Genomic DNA, 24889 nt, shown 5'->3' with positions numbered 1-24889 from the left:
CTACTCAATACACCATAAGTGTTTTCTATCACCATCTAGTTTGCATCTGTAGGACTGGAATTCAATCTCACAAGAGTCAAACACTAAATATTGACAATCAATACCAAGTCTTTGGAGTTAATTTTGTGCACTAAAATTGATTTAGCTTTTAAAAAGACAATAAACAGACAGTTTAATATGGTGTTAGCTTTACAAATTGCAGTTTAACTATAAATACAGGTTAACTTCTGTTTGTACTTTGTTTATATGTTCAGCAACACACTTCATTTTAAATGTAAGGTGCTGATTTTAGAGCAGAGTTGAGAAATGTTTTTCTTGTGTAGCAGCAGTGTATTCAAGTTGTTAGTTTAATGGTTAGTCTTTTAGCCAGTGTAGTTTGGGTAAAAACATTTTTCAGATTTTTTTAAAGCATTTTCTCCCCTTTTTCCCCAAACTTTAGCGCGTCCAATTTTCACCCAGTTGCGTTTTACTTCCCGTTTACTGGAGCTGACCCCCGCCCCGATTGAGGAGAGTGAGACTGTCACATGCCCTCTCCAACACTTGCAGTAGCCACCTGAATCTCTTCACCTGCACAAGGCGAGTTTATATGCCGATCAACTTTGTGCATGGAGAGCCACACCCTGATCAGCATTATTCCACGACCCTGTGCAGACGCCATCAACCATCTTCCACCTTCACCTGCACAAGGCGAGTTTATATGCCGATCAGCTTTGTGCACGGAGAGCCACAACCTGATCAGCATTATTCCACGACCCTGTGCAGAAGCCATCAACCATCCAGCAGAAGTCGTATTTCGCTCACTTTTGCGGAACCCTAGTCTGGCTTGTCCTACCCTATGAACAACAGCCAATCGTTGTTCATGCAGCCGCCCAGCCCAGCCGGATGGCAGAGATAGGATTTGATCTGATGTATTCGAAATCCCAGCTCTGGTGTGCTAGCGTGTTTTACTGCTGCGCCACCTGAGCGGCCAGAAAAAAAAATATTTCGTTTAACTGAGCTGAACTTTTTATACAGTAACTCTTTGTAGTTTTGAGTTTTTTGCGGGACCAGGTCTTAAAGGTGCTTAATTAATGCTGTGGCTGTACTTTTAATCTATTCAGCAAAGATAATGTAGTAAGCAACAACCACTCTTTATTTTTATTTATCATTTATCTTTGTATGGCATACACTGCCGTTACTTTTAAGACTCTTCTTAAAACATTTAATGATTTTTTTAGTTTTTGTGACGATGCACTTGCAATCCTGGCACCCACTATTTGTTGTTTAGGGTTGTTGGGGTCTGTACTGTCTGGCACATTTCTGTTATGATATAATCTGGCCAAACATTCACTAGTCGACAGCTGCTCAGATCAGTCAATGAGAATGAAAACTGGAATATGAAATCGTCTGTATTTTCAGAGAGGATTATATGAAACTGCCAACAAGGTGTAACAGATGATCATTTACGATGCAGTGTGTCAAGTGTTTAATCCCTTTAGGTGTGAATTGTGTAAGCCAGTAGCAGCCAGTAGCAGATGCTTTACATAAAAAAGCTGGAATGAGACATGTTAGAGCCTTATGAAGCTGATTTCATAGAGAATAGTTCTGAACTGCAAAACATCTGCAACCCAGAAATAATACATAAATAAAACAAGCCTTTAATGTAATAACTATTGTCAAAATGTGCAGTAATTCTTTAAGATTTATTTATTTATTAGGATTTTAAAGTGTTTTATACACTTTGGTTACATTCATGACAGAAACGGAAGTCACTGGTTACACAAGATTCATCAGCTCACAAGTTTAATGTCAAACACACTCACCGTCAAGTTCACCTCACTTGGATGTCTTTGGACTGTGGGAGGAAACCCACGCAGACATGGTGAGAACATGCAAACTCCACACAGAAAGGACCCGGACCGCCCCACCTGGGGTTTGAACCCAGGACCTTCTTGCTGTAAGGCAACAGTGCTACCCACTGAGCCACAGTAATCTCGCTATAAAGTAAATTGTTTGTCTGATCATACCTGCTGCATTTATCACATGTACTGTGACTACAGCTACAACTATCATCCCCAAATGTAATACATCCCTTACTTAAACATGCACATTTATTACAAACCAGGAATTTCCATGCACATTTTTGGATGATGGTGGTCCTACACTGAATCACTTAAATGTACAGTACCTACCTATCTGGTATGTACATTTATTTATTACTTATTATTACTTTATTTAATTGCTAGTAAGAAATAAAGCATATCTTTTGAACCCGTTTTACAAATAATACATTACTCAATTTTATTCCCAATCTAGTTGTATCCAATTACCCAATTGCATTACGCTTCCTCTCTACTCATGTTGACCTCCACTCTGACTGAGGAGAGCCTTGACTAACACACGTCCCCTCCCACACGTGTGCAGTAGCCAACTTCATCTTTTCACCTCCACAAGGCGAGTTCATATGTGAGTTCATATGTGGATCAACTTTGTGTATGGAGAGAAACACCCTGATCCTCATTATCTCTTGACTCTGTGCAGGCGCCATCAATCAGCCAGCAGAGGTCGTAACTGCATCAGTTATGTCCCCTCTGGCACCCCCCTTGAACAACAGCCAATCGTGGTTCCTGTAGGCACCCAGCCTGCCGGATGCCAGAGCTTCAAATGTTCAAAATGTCAGCGCTGGTGTGCTAACGTGTTTTACCGCTGTGCCACTTGAGCGCCCAATGTTTCCTTTTGATGGATCACAAATACCCTCTTCTTTATTCATACATAATTCCCTTCCTGAACTACAACAGTGCACGCTTGTGTATTCTCAAGGTAAATCCATATTTGAAAATACATTAGTGATACATTTTTACTGTGTTGTCTGTTAACAAGAAGCAAACATATTTATCCCCTCTGTTTAAAGTGCATGCTAAGCAAATCCTAACACTTGTGCTTGGTAGGGAGCAAACTGTTGTTACAAGCACTTGTTTACACATCTGATCATGTTGATTAAAAATTAGAACACATTACATCTTGTAGGCTATTAGTTACTAAGCCCCAGTACAATCAGGAGTGAAACTGCTTGGTTAAAATGAAACTTATCCATTGCTCCTTTGTTCCACACATTCCAAAACTGTAAATCACTATTTAACTCTGTGTGTAAGGAGTTATCATAATGCGTGAAGCATCTCTGTGTTTACAGGCTTTAACTACTCAGCCGATATGATTTAATTATTTTTTTATTCTAACAGTGTTTAAATCGTAAGATTTAATAATGACATATGTACTTTTTATTTTTTACAATTATCTGAGCTTACCTGCTAGATCTTGCCAGAGCTGTCAGTTCTGAGCTATCAGGGTCCTGCCAAGGACTATTTGCAGACAGTTGATAGGAGAACTTAACATGCAACTGTGAGTCCATCCTATAAATCTGGTTTATTTGAGTTAATTTTGCTTGATACAACATTAAAATGACACTTTGGATTGTTACAGAAATGTTTAGAGAAAAATAAAGGGTTTTCTTTTCACCTGTATGAGGCGAGTTCATATGCCGATCAGCTTTGTGTACGGAGAGCCACACCCTGATCGACGCATTATCCCTCGACTCTGTGCAGGCGCCATCAATCAGCCAGCAGAGGTTGTAATTGCCTCAGTTATGAGGAGTTCCCTGTTTGGCTCCCACCCTGTATGAACAACAGCCAATCATTGTTCATACAGGCGCCCAGCCCAGCCGGATGGCAGAGCTGAGTTTGAACCGACAAGTGCAAAAAATAAAGGGTTTTCTGACTGAAAAGTCTTTACCTTTCTACCCTCTGTCTCTTTGTATGCTTGTACAAAGTTAATGTTCTCTTTATTTCATTCAGCCCTTCTTAATGGTCATTAAGGTTAATTGTGAACAGCTTCCTCATGTCCCCTATTGAATTGTAAATGGGAAAGTTTCAGGCTAATCTTTAACAACATCCTGGAATTAGTGCAGGGTGGCTCAGTGACTACTAGTTGGACTGCCTGTGTAAGGTACCATGTTTTGCAGTCAGCCTTGTAGTTGATGACACTTTTCAGCTTTTCTTTGTATGCACTAGTCAGAATAATCAATCACAGAAATTGTCATTCATTTTATACTGGAGCTTATTTATCAAGCCTGTCACTCCATGTCCTTGGTGCTTTACAAAGTTCAAGAGATACATTAATAGATAGGCTCAAAAAATATTTATATTTAGACCTGTTGTCTATATGGCCAACCAATTCAAATTGCTAAAATGTATGCAGCTTAGATATCCAAGGTTGCCAGAATTTTCTTGGATAGAACTTAAATGTTAAGTGCAGGGCAGCTCAATCTATCCAGGAGCATAAAACACTTACCTATTCACTAATCTATACACTTAGAGCAAATTTTAGAGTAACCAATAGATTGCCACTTCACTTTCTACAATTTTGTGGTAGTTGAAAAAACAAGAGTACCTTTAAGGAAACCAACATAGACACTGGACGCCACCTTGTGACATCCCAGGTCCTTCCTTCTCTTTAAACACCCTCTGTAGTATTGACTGCTGCTAGCATACAATCAGGACTTACCAAGCCAATGTTCCCCTGTGATCTTCCCAAAGCCCTCTCGATAAGCATCCCAGTCCCTGTAGAAATTTACAGAGCCATCTTTTCTGCGCTGAAACACCTGAGGAAGACACATACACATACACAAACTTTAAAATTGCTATTCTAATCTTAAGAGGCCAGCTTTACCCTGACATACAGCAAAATCAGATACCTGAACGGCTGTGGCTGACTTTAAATGATCATTGAGACCATAAACAGTTTATGGTGGGCAAGAACAGCAAACTGATCTCCACTGATGCTTTTATTGACCCTGACAGATTTAACTGGGAGATAGTTAAAGCTTATTTTAGCAGTATTTCTTAAGGGAAAAAGCAAACTGTGATAATCCAGATCTTCTTAACACCAATACTGCACACAATACAGTGCAACCTAGAAAACACATACACGAAAAAACTAATTTATCTTCTCTCTTAGCCTTTGTTCTGCTAAAGCTTTTGGAGTCAGAGCAAGTTAGCTGTTAAGAATTCGTCAGGCCAGTCGACCTTCCATGGACAGGAGTTACCATGGACACATTTGTAACATACATAGTCATACACAGTACAACTGGCAGTGAAATGCTTTCATGACTGCTCGGCCACATTAGTAATTACAAAATAGACAAAATACACTGATCAGCCATAACATTAAAACCACCTCCTTATTTCTACACACACTGTCCATTTTATCAGCTCCACTTACCATATAGAAGCACTTTGTAGTTTCACAATTACTGACTGCAGTCCATCTGTTTCTTTTTAACCTGCTTTCACCCTGTTCTTTAATGGACAACCACAGAGCAGGTATTATTTGGGTGGTGGATGATTCACAGCGCTGCAGTGACAATGACATGGTGGTGTGTTAGTGTGTGTTGTGCTGGTATGAGTGGATCAGACACAGCAGTGCTGCTGGAGTTTTTAAATACTGCGTCCACTCACTGTCCACTCTATTAGACACTCCTACCTAGTTGGTCCACCTTGTAGATGTAAAGTCAGAGACTATCACTCATCTATTGCTGCTGTTTGAGTTGGTCATCTTCTAGACCTTCATCAGTGGTCACAGAACGCTCCCCATGAGAAGCTGTTGGCTGAATATTTTTTAGGTAGATGGACTATCCTCAGTCCAGCAGTGACAGTGAGGTGTTTAAAAACTCCATCAGCGCTGCTGTGCCTTATCTCCTCATACCAGCACAACACACACTAACACACCACCACCATGTCAGCGTCCCTGCAGTGCTGAGAATGACCCACCACCCAAATAATACCTGCTCTGTGGTGGTCCTGTGGGGGTCCTGATCATTGAAGAACAGGGTGAAAGCAGGCTAAAAAAGTATGCAGAGAAACAGATTGACTACAGTCAGTAATTGTAGAACTACAAAGTGCTTCTATATGGTAAGTGGAGCTGATAAAATGGACAGTGAGTGTAGAAACAAGGAGGTGGTTTTAATGTTATGGTTGATCGGTGTACACTATATAGACACAAGTATTGGGACACCCCTTCTAATTACTGAATTCATGTGTTTCACTAAGAACTATTGCAAACAGGAGTAACCTGCCTCTGTCCCAACTTCTTTTGAATGTGTTGTATACTTTAAATTCTAAATGTGTTTATATTTACAAAACACAATGGAGTTGATCAGTAAAGGTACATTTTTTACTGCACTTTACAAAATGTCCCAACTTTTCTGGGGTTTGTAATGTCAGAGATAACTAGAAGAAATGCAATCATTGCACTGGTGAATATTTGGCTGGCATGCTGTAAATGATTCAAAGTAAAATTATGTAGAAAGTTCCAGGCCCTTTGTGAGAGCAAATCGGTGAGAAGATGAAGAACACTCTGAATTTAAAGTGCATTTCAGACACTAATTGACTGCTGATGCCCTTATAGAAGATTAATCAGGCAGACGGTAGGTCGATATTTGCTAAAAATGCCAGCGAAGGAAAAGCCTGGCAATCAATGTAAATGAGCCATGAACAGTTCCGTCCCTATGTGCTCAGCATGAGCTTTCTAAGACAGACGCATATTCACACGAACGCCTCACAGGAACGATACCAAGTTCTCTGTAATGGAGAAATATTCTCTGGCTTGACTAAGAAATTCTAATTCTAATTCATTGGGTGTGTGGTGACAGGGATCCATAGACTCTTTGCCATTAATTTCAAAGTAAAATAAATTTTTGTCCCTTGGCAGAAGGTCATTAAAGTCGCTGGAGGTGCATTTATTTTGTGAAGATGTGTAGCTTATAACTCTACCAGGACGCTTAAGGGCTTGAACCTTTCAGCTGTAAGATCTTGGAAAAACCAGCATTTGTCTCAATAAAACATGCAGCTACACTAATGCTGCAGTCAAAATTTAAAGCTTTGGCTTCATGCATTAATCCATTCTCATAACTCTTTAAATCTATAAAGCAGCCCAAAAAAATTAATGATTCACTGTAATCTAACCATTCAGCATGTCACCTTTCAGCCTCGCTAGCTCTAAATCTTGATTAAACCCAGAGGATAAATGCAGGTAATTAAAAAACAGGGACTTTCTTATGTTTCAATAAATATTTTACAAGAGCAAATATTAATATCCCCACCAGGGCACTGTGGCACTCCTGAGTTAGAGAGATGAAACGTTGGGGATGATTGATGACTAAGGCTACAGCTTTGCAGAAAACCTGCTGACTGCATCGTCCCATATTGTGGTTGCACAGCAAAGCTAAAATATGTTGTAATGGTATTAGATCCAGAGGTGTGAGTGTGAAATGTTTTGTTTCCTCCATCTCCCCTCATGCCCACCATGAATCTACTTCAGCAGATTCACACTGTGTGTCCCCAAAGCAATTTCTCCCACTATAATAAATGACCACTGCCAACAGTACACACAATAGCAGACACTGGTCCTTTAGGCAGAATGAGTTTTAGAACCAGATTATACCGCTTTGCTGTGGACGATGGGACATGTTTGTCTGCAGGTTGTTTAGACAGAGTTCAGGAACTTTACAACCCTCTATACATCCTCTGAAAAATGCTGGTGGAGCAAGTTGTATCCTATAAAACACAGGTTTATAATTCCATCATGGCATATTTTTCCAGAGAAAGCAATTCATTCACTTTACACAACCATCATATATATATATACATATACACTGATCAGCCATAACATTAAAACCACCTCCTTGTTTCTACACTCACTGTCCGTTTTATCAGCTCCACTTACCATATAGAAGCATTTTGTAGTTCTACAATTACTGACTGTAGTCAATCTGTTTCTCTGCATGCACGCTTTGTTTGCCCCTTTCATGCTGTTCTTCAATGGTCAGGACCCCCACAGGACCACCACAGAGCAGGTATTATTTAGGTGGTGGATCATTCTCAGCACTGCAGTGACACTGACATGGTGGTGGTGTGTTAGTGTGTGTTGTGCTGGTATGAGTGGATCAGACACAGCAGCGCTGATGGAGTCTTTAAACACCTCACTGTCACTGCTGGACTGAGAATAGTATACCAACCAAAAATATCTAGCCAACAGCGCCCCGTGGGCTGCGTCCTGTGACCACTGATGAAGATCTCAAAGATGACCAACTCAAACAGCAGCAATAGATGAGCGATTGTCTCTGACTTTACATCTACAAGGTGGACCAACTAGGTAGGAGTGTCTAATAGAGTGGACAGTGAGTGGACACGGTATTTAAAAACTCCAGCAGCGCTGCTGTGTCTGATCCACTCATACCAACACAACACACACTAACAAACCACCACCATGTCACTGCAGTGCTGAGAATGTAGAGAAATAGATGGACTACATTCAGTAATTGTTGAACTTCAAAGTGCTTCTATATGGTAAGTGGAGCTGATAAAATGGACTCTGTCTGTCTGTCTGTCTGTCTGTCTGTCTGATCTATCTATCTATCTATCTATCTATCTATCTATCTATCTATCTATCTATCTATCTATCTATCTATCTATCTATCTATCTATCTATCTATCTATCTATCTATCTATCTATCTATCTATCTATCTAAAGTGTTTTATCTTGACCAGGGTTGCAGGCACCTCTGGACAGAATACTAATAAATTCCTGTGAATTAACCACCGTATTTCAGTTACATATGCACACCTATGGCCTCTGTACTTCTTTCACACACAGTAATTTGCAATATTGTTGCAAATAAAGAAGAAGATCTGTTCTACCCTGATCTGGAACACAGAAGACTGGCAGAAGATAGATATGCTTGGCATAATGAAGGATTACACCCTGGACAGGGCTTTATTACAGTTTATTATACACTGACTATTTCTGTCACTCAGTACCTGGATGAATGCCTTACAGACAGTTGCCAGACTTAGGGAATGAATCCACATCTCCAAATCCCACGATGCTGTTAAGCACACACTACACCAGCTGTCCCATTGTCCTAGACATGCCTTGATGGATTTGATGTTGAGGAATTCCACTTGCATTGTGCATTGAGCGCTGACCACTGACTTATTGTGTATATTGGGGATGAACTGGAATCGACTGCAAGCCAGGCTTTCTCATTCAATATCAGTGAATGTCCTTTCATATATATACAGTGTATCACAAAAGTGAGTGATTTACTGTCTTCTGAAAATAACTCAACACACAGCCATTAATGTCTAAATAGCTGGCAACATAAGTGAGTACACCCCACAGTGAACATGTCCAAATTGTGCCCAAATGTGTCGTTGTCCCTCCCTGGTGTCATGTGTCAAGGTCCCAGGTGTAAATGGGGAGCAGGGCTGTTAAATTTGGTGTTTTGGGTACAATTCTCTCATACTGGACACTGGATATTCAACATGGCACCTCATGGCAAAGAACTCTCTGAGGATGTGAGAAATAGAATTGTTGCTCTCCACAAAGATGGCCTGAGCTATAAGAAGATTGCTAACACCCTGAAACTGAGCTACAGCATGGTGGCCAAGGTCATACAGCGGTTTTCCAGGACAGGTTCCACTCGGAACAGGGTCGACCAAAAAAGTTGAGTCCACGTGTTCGGCGTCATATCCAGAGGTTGGCTTTAAAAAATAGACACATGAGTGCTGCCAGCATTGCTGCAGAGGTTGAAGACGTGGGAGGTCAGCCTGTCAGTGCTCAGACCATACGCCGCACACTGCATCAACTCGGTCTGCATGGTCGTCGTCCCAGAAGGAAGCTGACGCACAAGAAAGCCCGCAAACAGTTTGCTGAAGACAAGCAGTCCAAGAACATGGATTACTGGAATGCCCTGTGGTCTGACGAGACCAAGATAAACTTGTTTGGCTCAGATGGTGTCCAGCATGTGTGGCGGCGCCCTGGTGAGAAGTACCAAGACAACTGTATCTTGCCTACAGTCAAGCATGGTGGTGGTAGCATCATGGTCTTGGGCTGCATGAGTGTTGCTGGCACTGGGGAGCTGCAGTTCATTGAGGGAAACATGAATTCCAACATGTACTGTGACATTCTGAAACAGAGCATGATCCCCTCCCTTCGAAAACTGGGCCTCATGGCAGTTTTCCAACAGGATAACGACCCCAAACACAACCTCCAAGATGACAACTGCCTTGCTGAGGAAGCTGAAGGTAAAGGTGATGGACTAAACCCAATTGAGCACCTGTGGCACATCCTCAAGTGGAAGGTGGAGGAGTTCAAGGTGTCTAACATCCACCAGCTCCGTGATGTCATCATGGAGGAGTGGAAGAGGATTCCAGTAGAAACCTGTGCAGCTCTGGTGAATTCCATGCCCAGGAGGGTTAAGGCAGTGCTGGATAATAATGGTGGTCACACAAAATATTGACACTTTGGGCACAATTTGGACATGTTCACTGTGGGGTGTACTTACTTATGTTGCCAGCCATTTAGACATTAATTGCTGTGTGTTGAGTTATTTTCAGAAGACAGTAAATGTACACTGCTATACAAGTTGTACACTGACTACTCTAAGTTATATTCAAGTTTTATTTCTATAGTGTTGTCCCATGAAAAGATATAATAAAATATTTGCAGAAACGTGAGGGGTGTACTCACTTTTGTGATACACTGTATATATATATATATATATATGAATATATTATTCATATATATATATATAAATATGTTATTTTATGTAGACCCTCTTTCTATAACAGAGGGACTACATAAAAATAGACATAATTTCAACAAGCTCATAATTAGGTGTCCACATATGTTTGGCCATATAGTGTATTTCACTGCAGTTTACATCTTGGGATGCAGACTTAATGTTATTCACAATTGAATGTGGTAGCTCACTGGTTAAGGTACTGGACTTGTAATTAGAAGCCCCACCACAGCCAAGCTGCCACTGTTGGGCCACTGAGCAACGCCCTTAACTCTCAAATGCACAAATTCAGTCATAATTGTGAATCACTTTGGATAAACCCGTCTGCTAAATGCTGCAAATGTCTCTACTGGACAACCATTGTGAAGGTAAATACATTCAGAGGTTTTTGTTTCTGTGAGTAATATTCAGAACTGCTAAGCTTCCCTTTTCAAAACTGCTCATCCCACTAGCTGAAGCAAGTTGAGTGTAACGAATTGGACTAACGTGACGAGAGGGGGCGGACACACATGCAGAGATGTTCCAAGATATTTAATAATAACAAAAGACAAGACAAAGGTACACGAGACCAAACACAAACACACGACCTATGCTAAATGCAATGCAAAAAAACTAAACACACATGAACAATGCTAAAGCTAAACTATACTAGACCCTAAGCTAACACCAAATATGAACTAGACTACAACACTTAACAAGACTGAGCATGAACAAGAGCATGGACTAGACAAGAGCATACCAAAGCAAACCGAAATGATCCACTTGCCTCCTTAAATGCCCTGCACCTTGTTTAGCAAGGTGAGCAAGGCCCTCAACTCTCAATGCTCGAATCGTGTTTGGTCATGATTGTAAGTCGCTGTGAATAAAAGCATCTGCTAAATGCTACAAATGTCTCTACTGGACAACCACTGTAGAGGTAAATACGCTCAGAGGTTTTTGTTTCTGTGAGTAATATTCAGAACTGCTAATTACAATAGCTGAAAGCTTCAGAAACAAGTTGAGTGTAACGAATTGGGCTAACGTGACAAGAGGGGGCAGACACACATGCAGATATGTTTCAAGATATTTAATAATAACAAAAGACAACACAAGACGAAGATACACAAGACCAAACACACGACCTATGCCAAATGCTACGCTAACTGCTAAACTAAACACACATGAACAATGCTTAAAGCTAAACTATACTAGACCCTAAGCTAACACCAAAAATGAACAAGACTACAACACTTAACAAGACTGAGCATGAGCATGAGCATGAGCATGAGCATGAGCATGAGCATGAGCATGAGCATGAGCATGAGCATGAGCATGAGCATGAGCATGAGCATGAGCATGAGCATGAGCATGAGCATGAGCATGGGCTAGACAAGAGCATCCCAAAGCAAACCAAAATAGCCTCCGCAAAATGATCCACTTGCCTCCTTAAAAGCCCTAAGTATTACCCCTAAACCAGGTGCAGCTGTGGATCATTAGCAATTATAATTAGGGGCGTTGGCTTGAGAGTGAAAGCAAACATGTGCTCCTGGAGAGAGTGGCATGGCACATAGAAGCACTCCAGAAACACAGAGAGGCTGAATTCGTGACATTGAGTAAAAGTATAAACCAGTATTTACTGGGCATTTGCAGGCTTGATTTTATTTTGATGTGAGCTAGAAAAACAAACCCAGCTGCAAAAATGATAGCAATCCATTATTGTCGTTCTGTTCCTTTCCCAAGCATTCATATTGCATAGCCAGAAGCTAGTACAATACTAATCTTCTAGGTTGGAAGGGGTATGGATGACTCAAGCAAACATGACCTACTTCTATCACTCTGACAAACACCAAAACTGATGAACACACTTGTCAATTATTGCTCTAAACTGTCAATACACTCAGTCCTGCCTCCCCTGTGACAGATCAAGAGCACCTTGAAAAGAGAAGAATGTGATGCTTGAGGAACCCAGCTGGTTCTGACTAAGTTATTTCTTCCCAGATTACTGCAGGCCTCCTACGGGACAGCAGGTTCAGGTTAGCACAGTGATCGATCCACTCTATTAAAGCATCCCAGATTTCACTGAGCAAAAATGTGGCAATTTGGATCCATATAGATGTGACAAGATAGATACAGGCAATATAGCTTTAAAGTCTGCTTTTTCTTTTCAATTTACCTCTTCTCCTTGGTTCCCTATATAGTCCAAATTACACACCTCCATCAATGACACTATTTTGCCATCAATAAAAAACTTTTAATTTGATCCACTGAATTGCATGCACACCTATCTGACCTGCAGTAATGACCAACACTGCAGCAAATTGACATAAAGGAAAATCATCTGTTGGAATTTTAAACCAACCAATTAATATTCTGTATGTTTTTGGTAGGAAAGGTTGTAAAAACTAAATTATATTGAAGAACCTTTATCAATATGAGGACAACACTTCAAACTTTTCACAGACAATAACCAGATGGAAATTTGAAAGAGAGCATACATTTCTGTAATTCATCAGACACTGCCACAAAGACTTGGGGTTGTATATATATATATAATTAAAATTAAATTAAATGTTTAAAAACAATGTACCTCAAAGAAAGATTGGAAGGGATTTGTATATTTCTCCCTCTACAGTGCATCATATCATTAAACATTTCAAGGAATCAGGAGGAATTTCAGTGTGTAAAGGCCAAGGATGCAAGCTTAGGCTAAACGCCTGTGATCTTCAATACCTCAGGACCACCACTCAGCAATAGCTGATATAACCACATGGGTGAGGGATTACTTTGGCAAACCTTTGTCAAGCACTACAATACGGAGTTACATGCACAAATGCCACATAAACCTTTACTGTGCAAAAAAGAAGCCTCATGTTAACCATGTCCAGAAGCGGCGTTGACTTCTCTGGGCTCGGAGGCATCTAGGATGGACCATCACACAGTGGAAATGTGTATTGTGGTCAGATGAATCAGCATTCCAGGTCTTTTATGGGAAAAAATGGGATATTCCGCTTGCACACCAGCAGCAGATACTAATTGGTCACCTTATCTGCAGGGTGGGGGCCTTGTGTGGGTGGGTGGTGGGTGGGTGGTTCTTCATACGCTGTGTAAGGACCCTGATTGGTGGAAGAGACGCCTGTGCAGAATGCAGGGGCGAGAAGACGAGGGCTGTACACGTGTCGGAAGAGGCGTGTACAGCAACGTGCTCTCCTCGGATGCAATCTGGTATCTCTCAGCAGCAGAAGACAAAATTGAGTGTGTCAAATCGGGAGGAAAATGGGGAGAAAATGCATTACAAAAAAAAAATATATATGGAAAAAATGGACACCATGTGCTCCAGACCAAAGATGAAAAGGACCATGCAGACTGTTATCAGCAACAAGTCCAAAAGCCAGGGTCTGTCATGGTATGGGGCTGTGTCAGTGTCAGTGTCCTTGGCAAAGGTCATTTACACTTCTGTGATGGCAGCATTCATGCAGAAAAGTACATTGAAACCTTAGAGCAACATATGCTGCCTTCAAGATGTCATCTTTTCCAGGGACGTCCATGCATTTTTCAACAAGACAATGCAAAACCACATGCTGCACACATTACAAAGGCATGGCTGTGGAAGAAGAGGGTACGGGTACGGGTACTGGACTGGCCTGCCCTGGACTGACCTGTTCCCAATAGAGAATGTGTGAAGAATTTTGAAATGAAAAATGTGACCACGACGACCCCGTACTGTTGCACATCTTAAGACGTGTTCACAGGAAGAATGGGACAAAATAAAAGCTGAAACACTAAATCGCTTGGTATCCTCGGTGCCAAAACTTATTTTTAGTGTAGTGAAAAGGAATGGCAACATTACAAAGTGGTAAATGCTTTACTGTCCCGACTTTTTTTTGGAATGTGTTGCAGATACAGTATGTGATGGCTGTGTCACAAATTGTAAACAGACTACTCAATTTGATATATCACATAACACTCCATACGTTAGAAACTGCAATAGTTACCTTAGATGCAGAGAAAGCCTTCGATAAAGTCAATCGGAAATTTCTATTTACTAGATTACATAAACTAGGGTTCGGAGAATCATTTATAGACTGGATTAAAACTCTTTACACTTCACCCAGAGCCACAGTCAATACTAACGGACTAATATCACAGAATTTCACACTGCACAGAGGTACTAGGCAAGGATGCCCCCTCTCTCCACTCCTATTCTCAATTTTTATAGAACCACTAGCTGCAGCTATACGACAAAGCCCAAATATCAAAGGTATCCGGACCCATACTATAGAACACAAAATCAGCTTGTACGCAGATGACATTTTACTATTTCTACAAAACCCACTCTCGTCAATTCCACAAACAATACAAATCATTGAAAATTTTTCTAAAATATCAGATTACTCGATTAACTGGTCTAAATCCACCGTTCTACCATTTAACATGAATTTAGCAGATATAGCAACTCAGGCCCTCCCTATCCCAATGAGCACTAAACACATCACATACCTGGGCATTAAAATTTCCACCAAGCTGTCTGAGCTGCACACACTTAATCTTAATCCGTTACTCACAACTATAAACAAGGATGTCCAACGATGGATGAAACGCCCACTATCCCTCATCGGCAGAATATCCACTATCAAAATGTCAGTATTACCAAAAGTAAACTACCTTTTCTCAATGATTCCTATTCAACCACCTCCTACCTGGTTTAAAACCTTAGACTCAATCATCTCCAAATTTTATTGGAAAAACAAACCACCTAGAATCAAATTAACTACATTACAAAAACATAGAACTCAGGGAGGCCTTGAAGCGCCAGATTTCCAACTTATACTTTGCCGCAAATCAATTACAGTACATAATCAAATGGGTAAAACCGAATCAGACAGATGAAATATGGAGAGAAGTGTAACAATCATCAAGTAATGAAATACAAATTGCAGACCTACCATTTATTAGTACAACACTAAAACGCCAATCCTGTTTTAAAAACCCAATAATTGCATCAACTCTAATAGCTTGGTGGAAACTGCACAAGAACACAAAAACTATACTTGCACCCACTAAACACTCACCCGTATGGCACAACCCCGACTTCCCTGCCACTAACAAAACATTAAAATTACACAAATGGAAAGAAAAAGGTATTACAAACATCACATTCTACAAAACAACAACCTATCAACATTTGCGCATCTAACACAGGAATATGGCATTGAGAGTAACCAGTTTCTGGAATATCTCCAACTTAGATCTATATTAAACACAAAAATTAAGGATAAAACAACTCTAGAACTTACTACACCAATTTCTGAATTCTTCAACATCTCCTCCTCAGAAAAAATCTTATCTAAAATTCATAGGTTCTTATCTGAACAAGACCAAACAGTTTCTTCACCAAAAAACAAATGGGAAGAAGATCTCTCAATTACCCTCACTGCCGATTCCTGGACAAATATTCTCAAAAACACATTTAAAATAACTAACAATACTAACCTCCACCTTATACAATATAAGGTAATTCACAGAGTACACTATACTAGGCAAAAGCTATATAAAATGGGATTAGTGGACTCTGAAATCTGTACACACTGCTCACTAAACACCCCAGACAACTATATACATGCCTTATGGTACTGTCCACCAATCAAACACTTCTGGCAACTAGTTATAAGTTATCTGACTCCACTACTAAAACACCCCAACCCCCTATCCCCATCACTCTGTGTATTAGGCGACACATCAACCACAAACTTAAACCAGGATGACACAAAACACTTTTAGTGGCGCTAACCATCGCCAAAAAAACGATTCTCACAAACTGGAAATCAAGGAAAAATATCACAATCAATCATTGGAAAAACTTACTCATAGAACATATAGAAATGAAAAAAATATCAGCATCTATCAAAAACAGAACTCACGAACACAAGAAAACATGGTCAGCACTTAAAAACCTGTTATATCAATAACTTCATCAGCTCTCATCAACAGTTTACCCACAACCACTAACACAACCATTATACAGTACATCTATAACTATTCTATACCCACACACCACTAACACAACCATTATACATCTATAACCATTCTATATACAGGTTCTTCTAAAAAAATTAGCATATTGTGATAAAGTTCATTATTTTCCATAATGTAATGATAAAAATTAAACTTTCATATATTTCAGATTCATTGCACACCAACTGAAATATTTCAGGTCTTTTATTGTTTTAATACTGATGATTTTGGCATACAGCTCATGAAAACCCAAAATTCCTATCTCAAAAAATTAGCATATTTCATCCGACCAATAAAAGAAAAGTGTTTTTAATACAAAAAAAGTCAACCTTCAAATAATTATGTTCAGTTATGCACTCAATACTTGGTCGGGAATCCTTTTGCAGAAATGACTGCTTCAATGCGGCGTGGCATGGAGGCAATCAGCCTGTGGCACTGCTGAGGTGTTATGGAGGCCCAGGATGCTTCGATAGCGGCCTTAAGCTCATCCAGAGTGTTGGGTCTTGTGTCTCTCAACTTTCTCTTCACAATATCCCACAGATTCTCTATGGGGTTCAGGTCAGGAGAGTTGGCAGGCCAATTGAGCACAGTAATACCATGGTCAGTAAACCATTCACCAGTGGTTTTGGCACTGTGAGCAGGTGCCAGGTCGTGCTGAAAAATGAAATCTTCATCTCCATAAAGCTTTTCAGCAGATGGAAGCATGAAGTGCTCCAAAATCTCCTGATAGCTAGCTGCATTGACCCTGCCCTTGATAAAACACAGTGGACCAACACCAGCAGCTGACATGGCACCCCAGACCATCACTGACTGTGGGTACTTGACACTGGACTTCAGGCATTTTGGCATTTTCTTCTCCCCAGTCGTCCTCCAGACTCTGGCACCTTGATTTCCGAATGACATGCAAAATTTGCTTTCATCCGAAAACAGTACTTTGGACCACTGAGCAACAGTCCAGTGCTGCTTCTCTGTAGCCCAGGTCAGGCGCTTCTGCCACTGTTTCTGGTTCAAAAGTGGCTTGACCTGGGGAATGCGGCACCTGTAGCCCATTTCCTGCACACGCCTGTGCACGGTGGCTCTGGATGTTTCTACTCCAGACTCAGTCCACTGCTTCCGCAGGTCCCCCAAGGTCTGGAATCGGCCCTTCTCCACAATCTTCCTCAGGGTCCGGTCACCTCTTCTCGTTGTGCAGCGTTTTCTGCCACACTTTTTCCTTCCCACAGACTTCCCACTGAGGTGCCTTGATACAGCACTCTGGGAACAGCCTATTCGTTCAGAAATTTCTTTCTGTGTCTTACCCTCTTGCTTGAGGGTGTCAATGATGGCCTTCTGGACAGCAGTCAGGTCGGCAGTCTTACCCATGATTGCAGTTTTGAGTAATGAACCAGGCTGGGAGTTTTTAAAAGCCTCAGGAATCTTTTGCAGGTGTTTAGAGTTAATTCGTTGATTCAGATGATTAGGTTAATAGCTCGTTTAGAGAACCTTTTCATGATATGCTAATTTTTTTAGATTTTTGGGTTTTCATGAGCTGTATGCCAAAATCATCAGTATTAAAACAATAAAAGACCTGAAATATTTCAGTTGGTGTGCAATGAATCTAAAATATATGAAAGTTTAATTTTTATCATTACATTATGGAAAATAATGAACTTTATCACAATATGCTAATTTTTTGAGAAGGACCTGTATATATATCACCTCCACCCGAATGTTCCTAAATGCACACACACGTACGCACGTACGCACGCATAGACACACACACACACGCATACAGACACACACGCACACACACAGAGATAAGACAAGACAGATCCTTTTTTTTTTTTTTTTCCTCTCTCTTCAATTATTATTACTATGACTTTTCTTCTCCCTGTTGTCTGCTCATTTCTGTTTCCTCTTTTACACTCCGCTCTCACCCCCCTTGAAAATTGTAAACTGTTGTATTATTTATTAATAATACTTAGCTGATCCTTTTAAACTCCCTTTTCCATAGGCATATACAGCTTATACAGTTGTGATTTCCCACTCTACTGAATTTGTTCACACCCACCTTTAAGATGAAATCACTTGATGTATTTTCTACACTTTAATGGAGGCAGTGTAAAATTCTGGTCCTGGGAGACTAGTTAATATGGCATACATGTTCCTAACAACTGTATGTCAACTTTTGCCTGTAACTATTCATACTGCTGATCTATTTCACACATAATTAGCTCATACCCTAATCCAGAGCAGAAAAAAGCAAGGTGAGAATCTCACATAGACTAACCTTCTTTCCAATATTTATCTGGTGCTTAAAATAGTGCTACATCTATGCTCTACGCAAAAGACATCATCAATCTTTTTATCAATCTAGCAAAAATGACAAAACTTATAATTAATCTTAGTATTTAGATTTAATCTGCTGTTTATCAGTCTGCATGATCTACAATTTGAACAGCTTGTTAGCAAAAAACACTCCAATATCAAAGCAAATACATGACTCAACAGATAATTTCCTCTAAGCATGAATTGTAAATATGGATTATTCATGTTTTATGCAAAGTGTGCTAAGAACACCTGTCATTCCCTGTCCGTCTACCATCTGATTACCAACCAGACCTGACCCTGCTCAGCATCAGAGCTTAAACAAGATTGGATGTTCTCAGAGTGGTTATATGCAGCAAGTGCAATTAAATCAGACAGCGGAAAGTGGCCGGTCAAAATCACTGGGACCATCTGCAGCCCATCAGCAATTCAACACTTGCTAATGTGCTTCAGATTAAATTGTGGCACTGCTCCTTCACAGTTCTCCCACCAGCAAATCAATAAAATCCAGTCAGGCTATCAAGGATTGTACACCTAGCATGTGTATTTACCAGTTTTACATCCTTACCACTTCCTTCCTTACCAGGACAGAACACTCTACAGCTGCTTTTATATAAAAATAGGCACAGCGAGCTATCAGAATAACTATGCAAGAACACTTTGATGATGAACAGTGTAAGAAGAGATTTATTAAGGGAGGGCCATTATGCTGCTGTGAGGCGACATCACCACCCACTGTGCCACCGTGTCATCCTTTGGTGATACAATGTCTGGCAAATACACTGATCAGCCATACCATTAAAACCACCTCCTTGTTTCTACACTCACTGTCCATTTAATCAGCTCCACTTACCATATAGAAGCACTTTGTAGCTCTACAATTACTGACTGTAGTCCATCTGTTTCTCTGCATGCTTTGTTAGCCCCCTTTCATGCTGTTCTTCAATGGTCAGGACTCTCCCAGCACCACTACAGAGCAGGGTGGTGGATCATTCTCAGCACTGCAGTGACAATGACATGGTGGTGGTGTGTTAGTGTGTGTTGTGCTGGTATGAGTGGATGACACAGCAGCGCTGCTGGAGTTTTTAAATACCGCGTCCACTCACTGTCCACTCTATTAGACACTCCTACCTAGTTGGTCCATCTTGTAGATGTAAAGTCAGAGACGATCGCTCATCTATTGCTGCTGTTTGAGTTGATCATCTTCTAGACCTTCATCAGGGGTCACAGGGCGCTGCCCACGGGGCGCTGTTGGCTGGATATATTTTTGGTTGGTGGACTATTCTTAGTCCAGCAGTGACAGTGAGGTGTTTAAAAATTTCATCAGCGCTACTGTGTCTGATCCACTCATACCAGCACAACACACACTAACACACCACTACCATGTCAGTGTCACTGCAGTGCTGAGAATGATCCACCACCTGAATAATACCTTCTCTGTAGTGGTCCTGACCATTGAAGAACAGGGTGAAAGCAGGCTAAAAAGGTATGTAGAGAAACAGATGGACTACAGTCAGTAATTGTAGAACTACAAAGTGCTTCTATATGGAAAGTGGAGCTGATAAAATGGACAGTGAGTGTAGAAACAAGGAGGTGGTTTTAATGTTATGGCTGATCAGTGTATATCCCTTTAAATAAGCTGTAGATATAAAACTATATATACATGGCTTTAATACATGCCTGTAATTACAGTGCAATTAATAATGCTTTAGAACTGTTAGGAAATGTCAGAACTATACTGTTTAGAAGATAAATATATATTCTGAACAATGAGAACTGAGAATTCTACAGCTCAGTGGTATGCAAGAAATAATTACTATGTAGGATTTGCAACAAAAGCATGTAATAATGTTCACTGTAAATCAATATCTGAAGTAACTTTCAAGCCTGATGTCCCACGAACTGGCTTTCATAAGATGCCCCCCTCCATCTTTCTCCCTAATCTAGTCGTATCCAATTACCCTGATTGCATTATGCTTCCTCTGTACTGATACTACCCTCCACTGCTGACTGAGGAGTGCTGCAACTAACACACGCCTCCTCCGACACATGTGCAGTACCTGACTGCTCTCTTTTCACCTGCACGAGGTGAGTTCATATGTGGATCAGCTTTGTGTACTGAGAGCCACATCCTGTCCACATTATTCCTCCACTCTGCGCAGGCAACGTAAATCAGCCAGCAGAGGTCATAGCTGCATCAGTTATGAGGAACCCTGTTCCGGTTTTCCCACTCTGTATGAACAACAGCCAATCGTTGTTCATGTAGCCGCCCAGCCCAGCCAGATGGTATAAGTATGTGCTAGTGTGTTTTACCGCTCAGCCACCTGAGCGGCTTCATATGATATTTAACAGATGGATCCTTCATAGATGGATGGCATACTACTGTTTTTAAAATGTCACATTTATTTACAGACTTTTTATTTATTGATTGCTAGCTGTTAATAAGTACCAACAACTTCTAAGAGGTCTGTCTGTTTATTACAAAAAATATAAAGGTTAATCATCTCTCAGCTAGACTCCTCAGAACACTGTCTTTTTCACATTTATCAAAATGTCAGAGTAACTTTTTAATGCCATCTTCAATTCTCATGTGGTCTTACACTTAAAGCATCTGGCAAATCTGACTTTCTAATTTGGAAACAAATTACCATTTTTTCATGAGCATATGGTGGGAAATCACAGTGAGCCTAATGTTTCAGAAACAGAACTGGAAAGATTTCTAGTTCTGTATATTATTATCTCTGCTTTTAAAATTATGCAGATGGCTCAGTGTTAATGTCTTACGGGATTAATGAAGCTGTTAAAAGGTGACGCCGGGAAACCGGAGCTAGTGATGGATAATGAGGTCGGACAGCAGTAATGTCCTCAGGGTTTGCAGTTTTATTGCGTAGATAAAAGAATGTACCTAATGCTTCACAGGGAACCAAAGATTTTGATATTCGATAACATTATGACCACCTTCCTGATATTGTGTTGGTCCCACGTCTGCTGCCAAAACAGCCCTGACCCATTGAGGCATGAACGCCACTAGACCCCTGAAGGTGTGCTGTGGTATCTGGCACCAAGATGTTAGCAGCAGATCCTTTAACTCTTGTAAGTTGTGAGGTGGGGCCTCCATGGATCCGACTTGTTTGTCCAGCACATCCCACAGATGCTCCATTGGATTGAGATCTGGGGAATTTGGAGGCCAAGTCAACACCTCAAACTTGTTGTTGTTCTCCTCAAACCATTCCTGAACCATTTTAGCTTTGTGGCAGGGTGCATTATCCTGCTGAAAGAGGCCACAGCCATCAGGGAATACAGTTTCCATGAAAGGGTGTACATGGTCTGCAATAATGCTTATTGGCAGGAACTACAGGTTTCCCAGTAGAACATTGCCCAAAGCATCACACTGCCTTCGCCAGCTTGCCTTCTTCCCATAGTGCATCCTGGTGTATGGTGTTCCCCAGGTAAGTGACGCACACGCACCCAGCCATCCATGTGATGTAAAGAAAACGTGATTCATCAGACCAGGCCAGCTTCTTCCATTGCTCCGTGGTCCAGTTCTGATGCTCTCATGCCCAGTGTTGCCGCTTTCGGGACAGGGCAGGGACAGGGGTCAGCATAGGCACCCTGACTGGTCTGCGTCTATGCAGCCCCATATGCAACAAACTGTGATGCACTGTGTATTCTGACACCTTTCTATCAGAAACAGCATTAACTTCTTCAGCAATTTGAGCTACAGTAGCTCGTCTGTTGGATCGGACCACACAGGCCAGCCTTCGCTCCCCACGTGAGCCTTGGCCGCCCATGACCCTGTCGCCGGTTTACCACTGTTCCTTCCTTGGACCACTTTTGATAAATACTGACCACTGCAGACTGGGAACACCCCACAAGAGCTGCAGTTTTGGAAATTCTCTGACCAAGTCGTCTAGCCATCACAATTCAGCTCTTGTAAACTCGCTCAAATCCTTACCCTTGCCCATTTTTCCTGCTTCTAACACATCAACTTTGAGGATAAAATGTTCACTTGCTGCCTAATATATCCCACACACTAACAGGTGCCGTGATGAAGAGATAATCAGTGTTATTCACTTCACCTGTCAGTGGTGAAAATGTTATGCCTAGTCGGTGTATACTGTAGCAAAATCACTCAAAGTGCACATAGACAGACTTCATGCGTTAGTACTAAGAGCCACTTTTTTCCTGAGCCATACAGCTATTAAATATAAATAAACTGTTCTTTTATTGTTACTAAATAATAAATAATAATAAAACAGTTAAAAGCAATGTTTGAAGGTCACTATGAGACAGGTCTTCCTGCACAGCAATTTAAATCAACCCTTTTTATTTTATTGACCTATTTTAAAGGGTGGCATTAACTTTGGCAGTTTGGCTATAGTTCAATATTTTCTCAACCTACTTAACTGACAAAATCTAATGTATGTTGAATTTCTTTGAGAGTTTGTATGTTTTTTTTTTTTTTAAATATGTGGTTTCAATGCAGTCATATGTAAAAAAATAGGGGCACCTCTGCCACATGGAATCCACATCAGGACTAAATCTCAGGGCTGGAATATAGCAACTCATTTTAGGACTGAAATATAGCAAATCTTTCCTGGCTGGTCTTCCTATGTGCATCAGAACCCTCTTACTGATTGAGATGGCACATCTGGTTTGTAATCTACTGTGACATTATTTCACAGCTGTGTGTTTTTACATAAATTCTCTGCACTTTATATCCTTTTAGCCACAAACATGGCTTGTTCCATCCCTCATAACTAAAAAAGACAGACAACATAGCTCTTCTCTATACTGGTACCTAGGTGGTGGCTTAAAGTTCCCATGGCTGTTCAGCCACCGGAGTCTCCTGCTGTTTTTAATCAAAGACAGAAACTCTCACCTATTCAATTTTCTTGCAGGGTTCGAGAAGTAGGGTGTTTTGGATGGTTGCTTATGTGTAACTAAGGTAGGAAAAGTATATTTAAAAAAACAATATAAAGTTGTATGAGCTGGTATTTGGACAAGGATTTTTATAATAAGTTAATATTTTAGTCAAGACCAACATGGCTATAATACTGTACCTATAAAAAGTCAAGATGTCAGTGCCCAGGTAGCACAGCGTAACTACTCCTTGACATATTATAGCCAGTAATTTTAACATGGCACAACTTGGGGGAGGTCTGTTTGCCCATTACTCCTTAAAATATTTTTGTCAAAATATAGCAATGTTCAGGTCTTCCCTAAAAGGTTTGGTAGTTTAAGTCACTAATCGACAACATTTTTCTTTAATTATTTTTTTGTTTGTTTTCTTTATTTAATCACTCAATCATTTATTTTCAATTTTTTCAATGTGCTTTAACCTCCTTTGAACTTTAAACTGTCTGTCAGAGGAAAACACGTTTTTAAAACCACTAAAATTGATTTAAGTAATTTATGGTCTATTATTTAATTGAAGTCACTCCAGTAAAAATTATGTTTTATTTATTTTTAATACAGGCAAATTTTTTAGCACTGTTTGGTATCATACAGAATACGGTTGATATTATCTTTTTTTAATGCATTTTATCCCCATTTTCCTCCTGATTTGGTGCACTCAATTTGTCTTCCGCTGCTGAGGGATACCCGATTGCATCCGATGAGAACACGTCACTGTACACGCCTCTTCCGACACGTGCACAGCCCTCCTCTTCTCACCCCTGCATTGTGCGTCTCTTCCACCAATCAGGGTCCTTACACAGCGTATGAAGACCCACCCACCCACACATAGTCCGGCCCCCACCCTGCAGATACGGTGGGCAATTAGTATCTGCTGCAGGCACTGCCAATTGTGCCCGCCAGCTGGTGCCCAGCCGAGTTTAGAACCGAGGATTACAGAATCTCGGCGCTGGTGTGCTAGCAGAATATCCTGCTGCGGCACCTGGGCGCCGGTTGATATTATCTTTAGTCACAGTAACTGTAAGTGTCAAAGTAAACATTAGGGGTTTTCAACCT

The 24889-nt window shown here is 40.7% G+C and overlaps 1 protein-coding gene across 1 annotated transcript in view; it reads right to left on the bottom strand.

Moving 5' to 3' along the window:
• The window catches only part of LOC134317757 (fibrinogen C domain-containing protein 1-like), a 103656-nt gene that overhangs the window by 21566 nt on the left and 57201 nt on the right, over positions 1 to 24889 (bottom strand). The window contains exon 5 of the mRNA XM_062998480.1: positions 4540 to 4636. Within this exon, the coding sequence (XP_062854550.1) occupies positions 4540 to 4636 (97 nt within the window). The remainder of the gene's footprint in view (positions 1 to 4539; positions 4637 to 24889) is intronic.

This window comes from Trichomycterus rosablanca, chromosome 7 (genome assembly GCF_030014385.1).
Source record: "Trichomycterus rosablanca isolate fTriRos1 chromosome 7, fTriRos1.hap1, whole genome shotgun sequence".
Taxonomy (NCBI): domain Eukaryota; kingdom Metazoa; phylum Chordata; class Actinopteri; order Siluriformes; family Trichomycteridae; genus Trichomycterus; species Trichomycterus rosablanca.
Note: the sequence above shows the minus strand (reverse complement) of the source record. Positions and strands in the feature narration are given on the sequence as shown.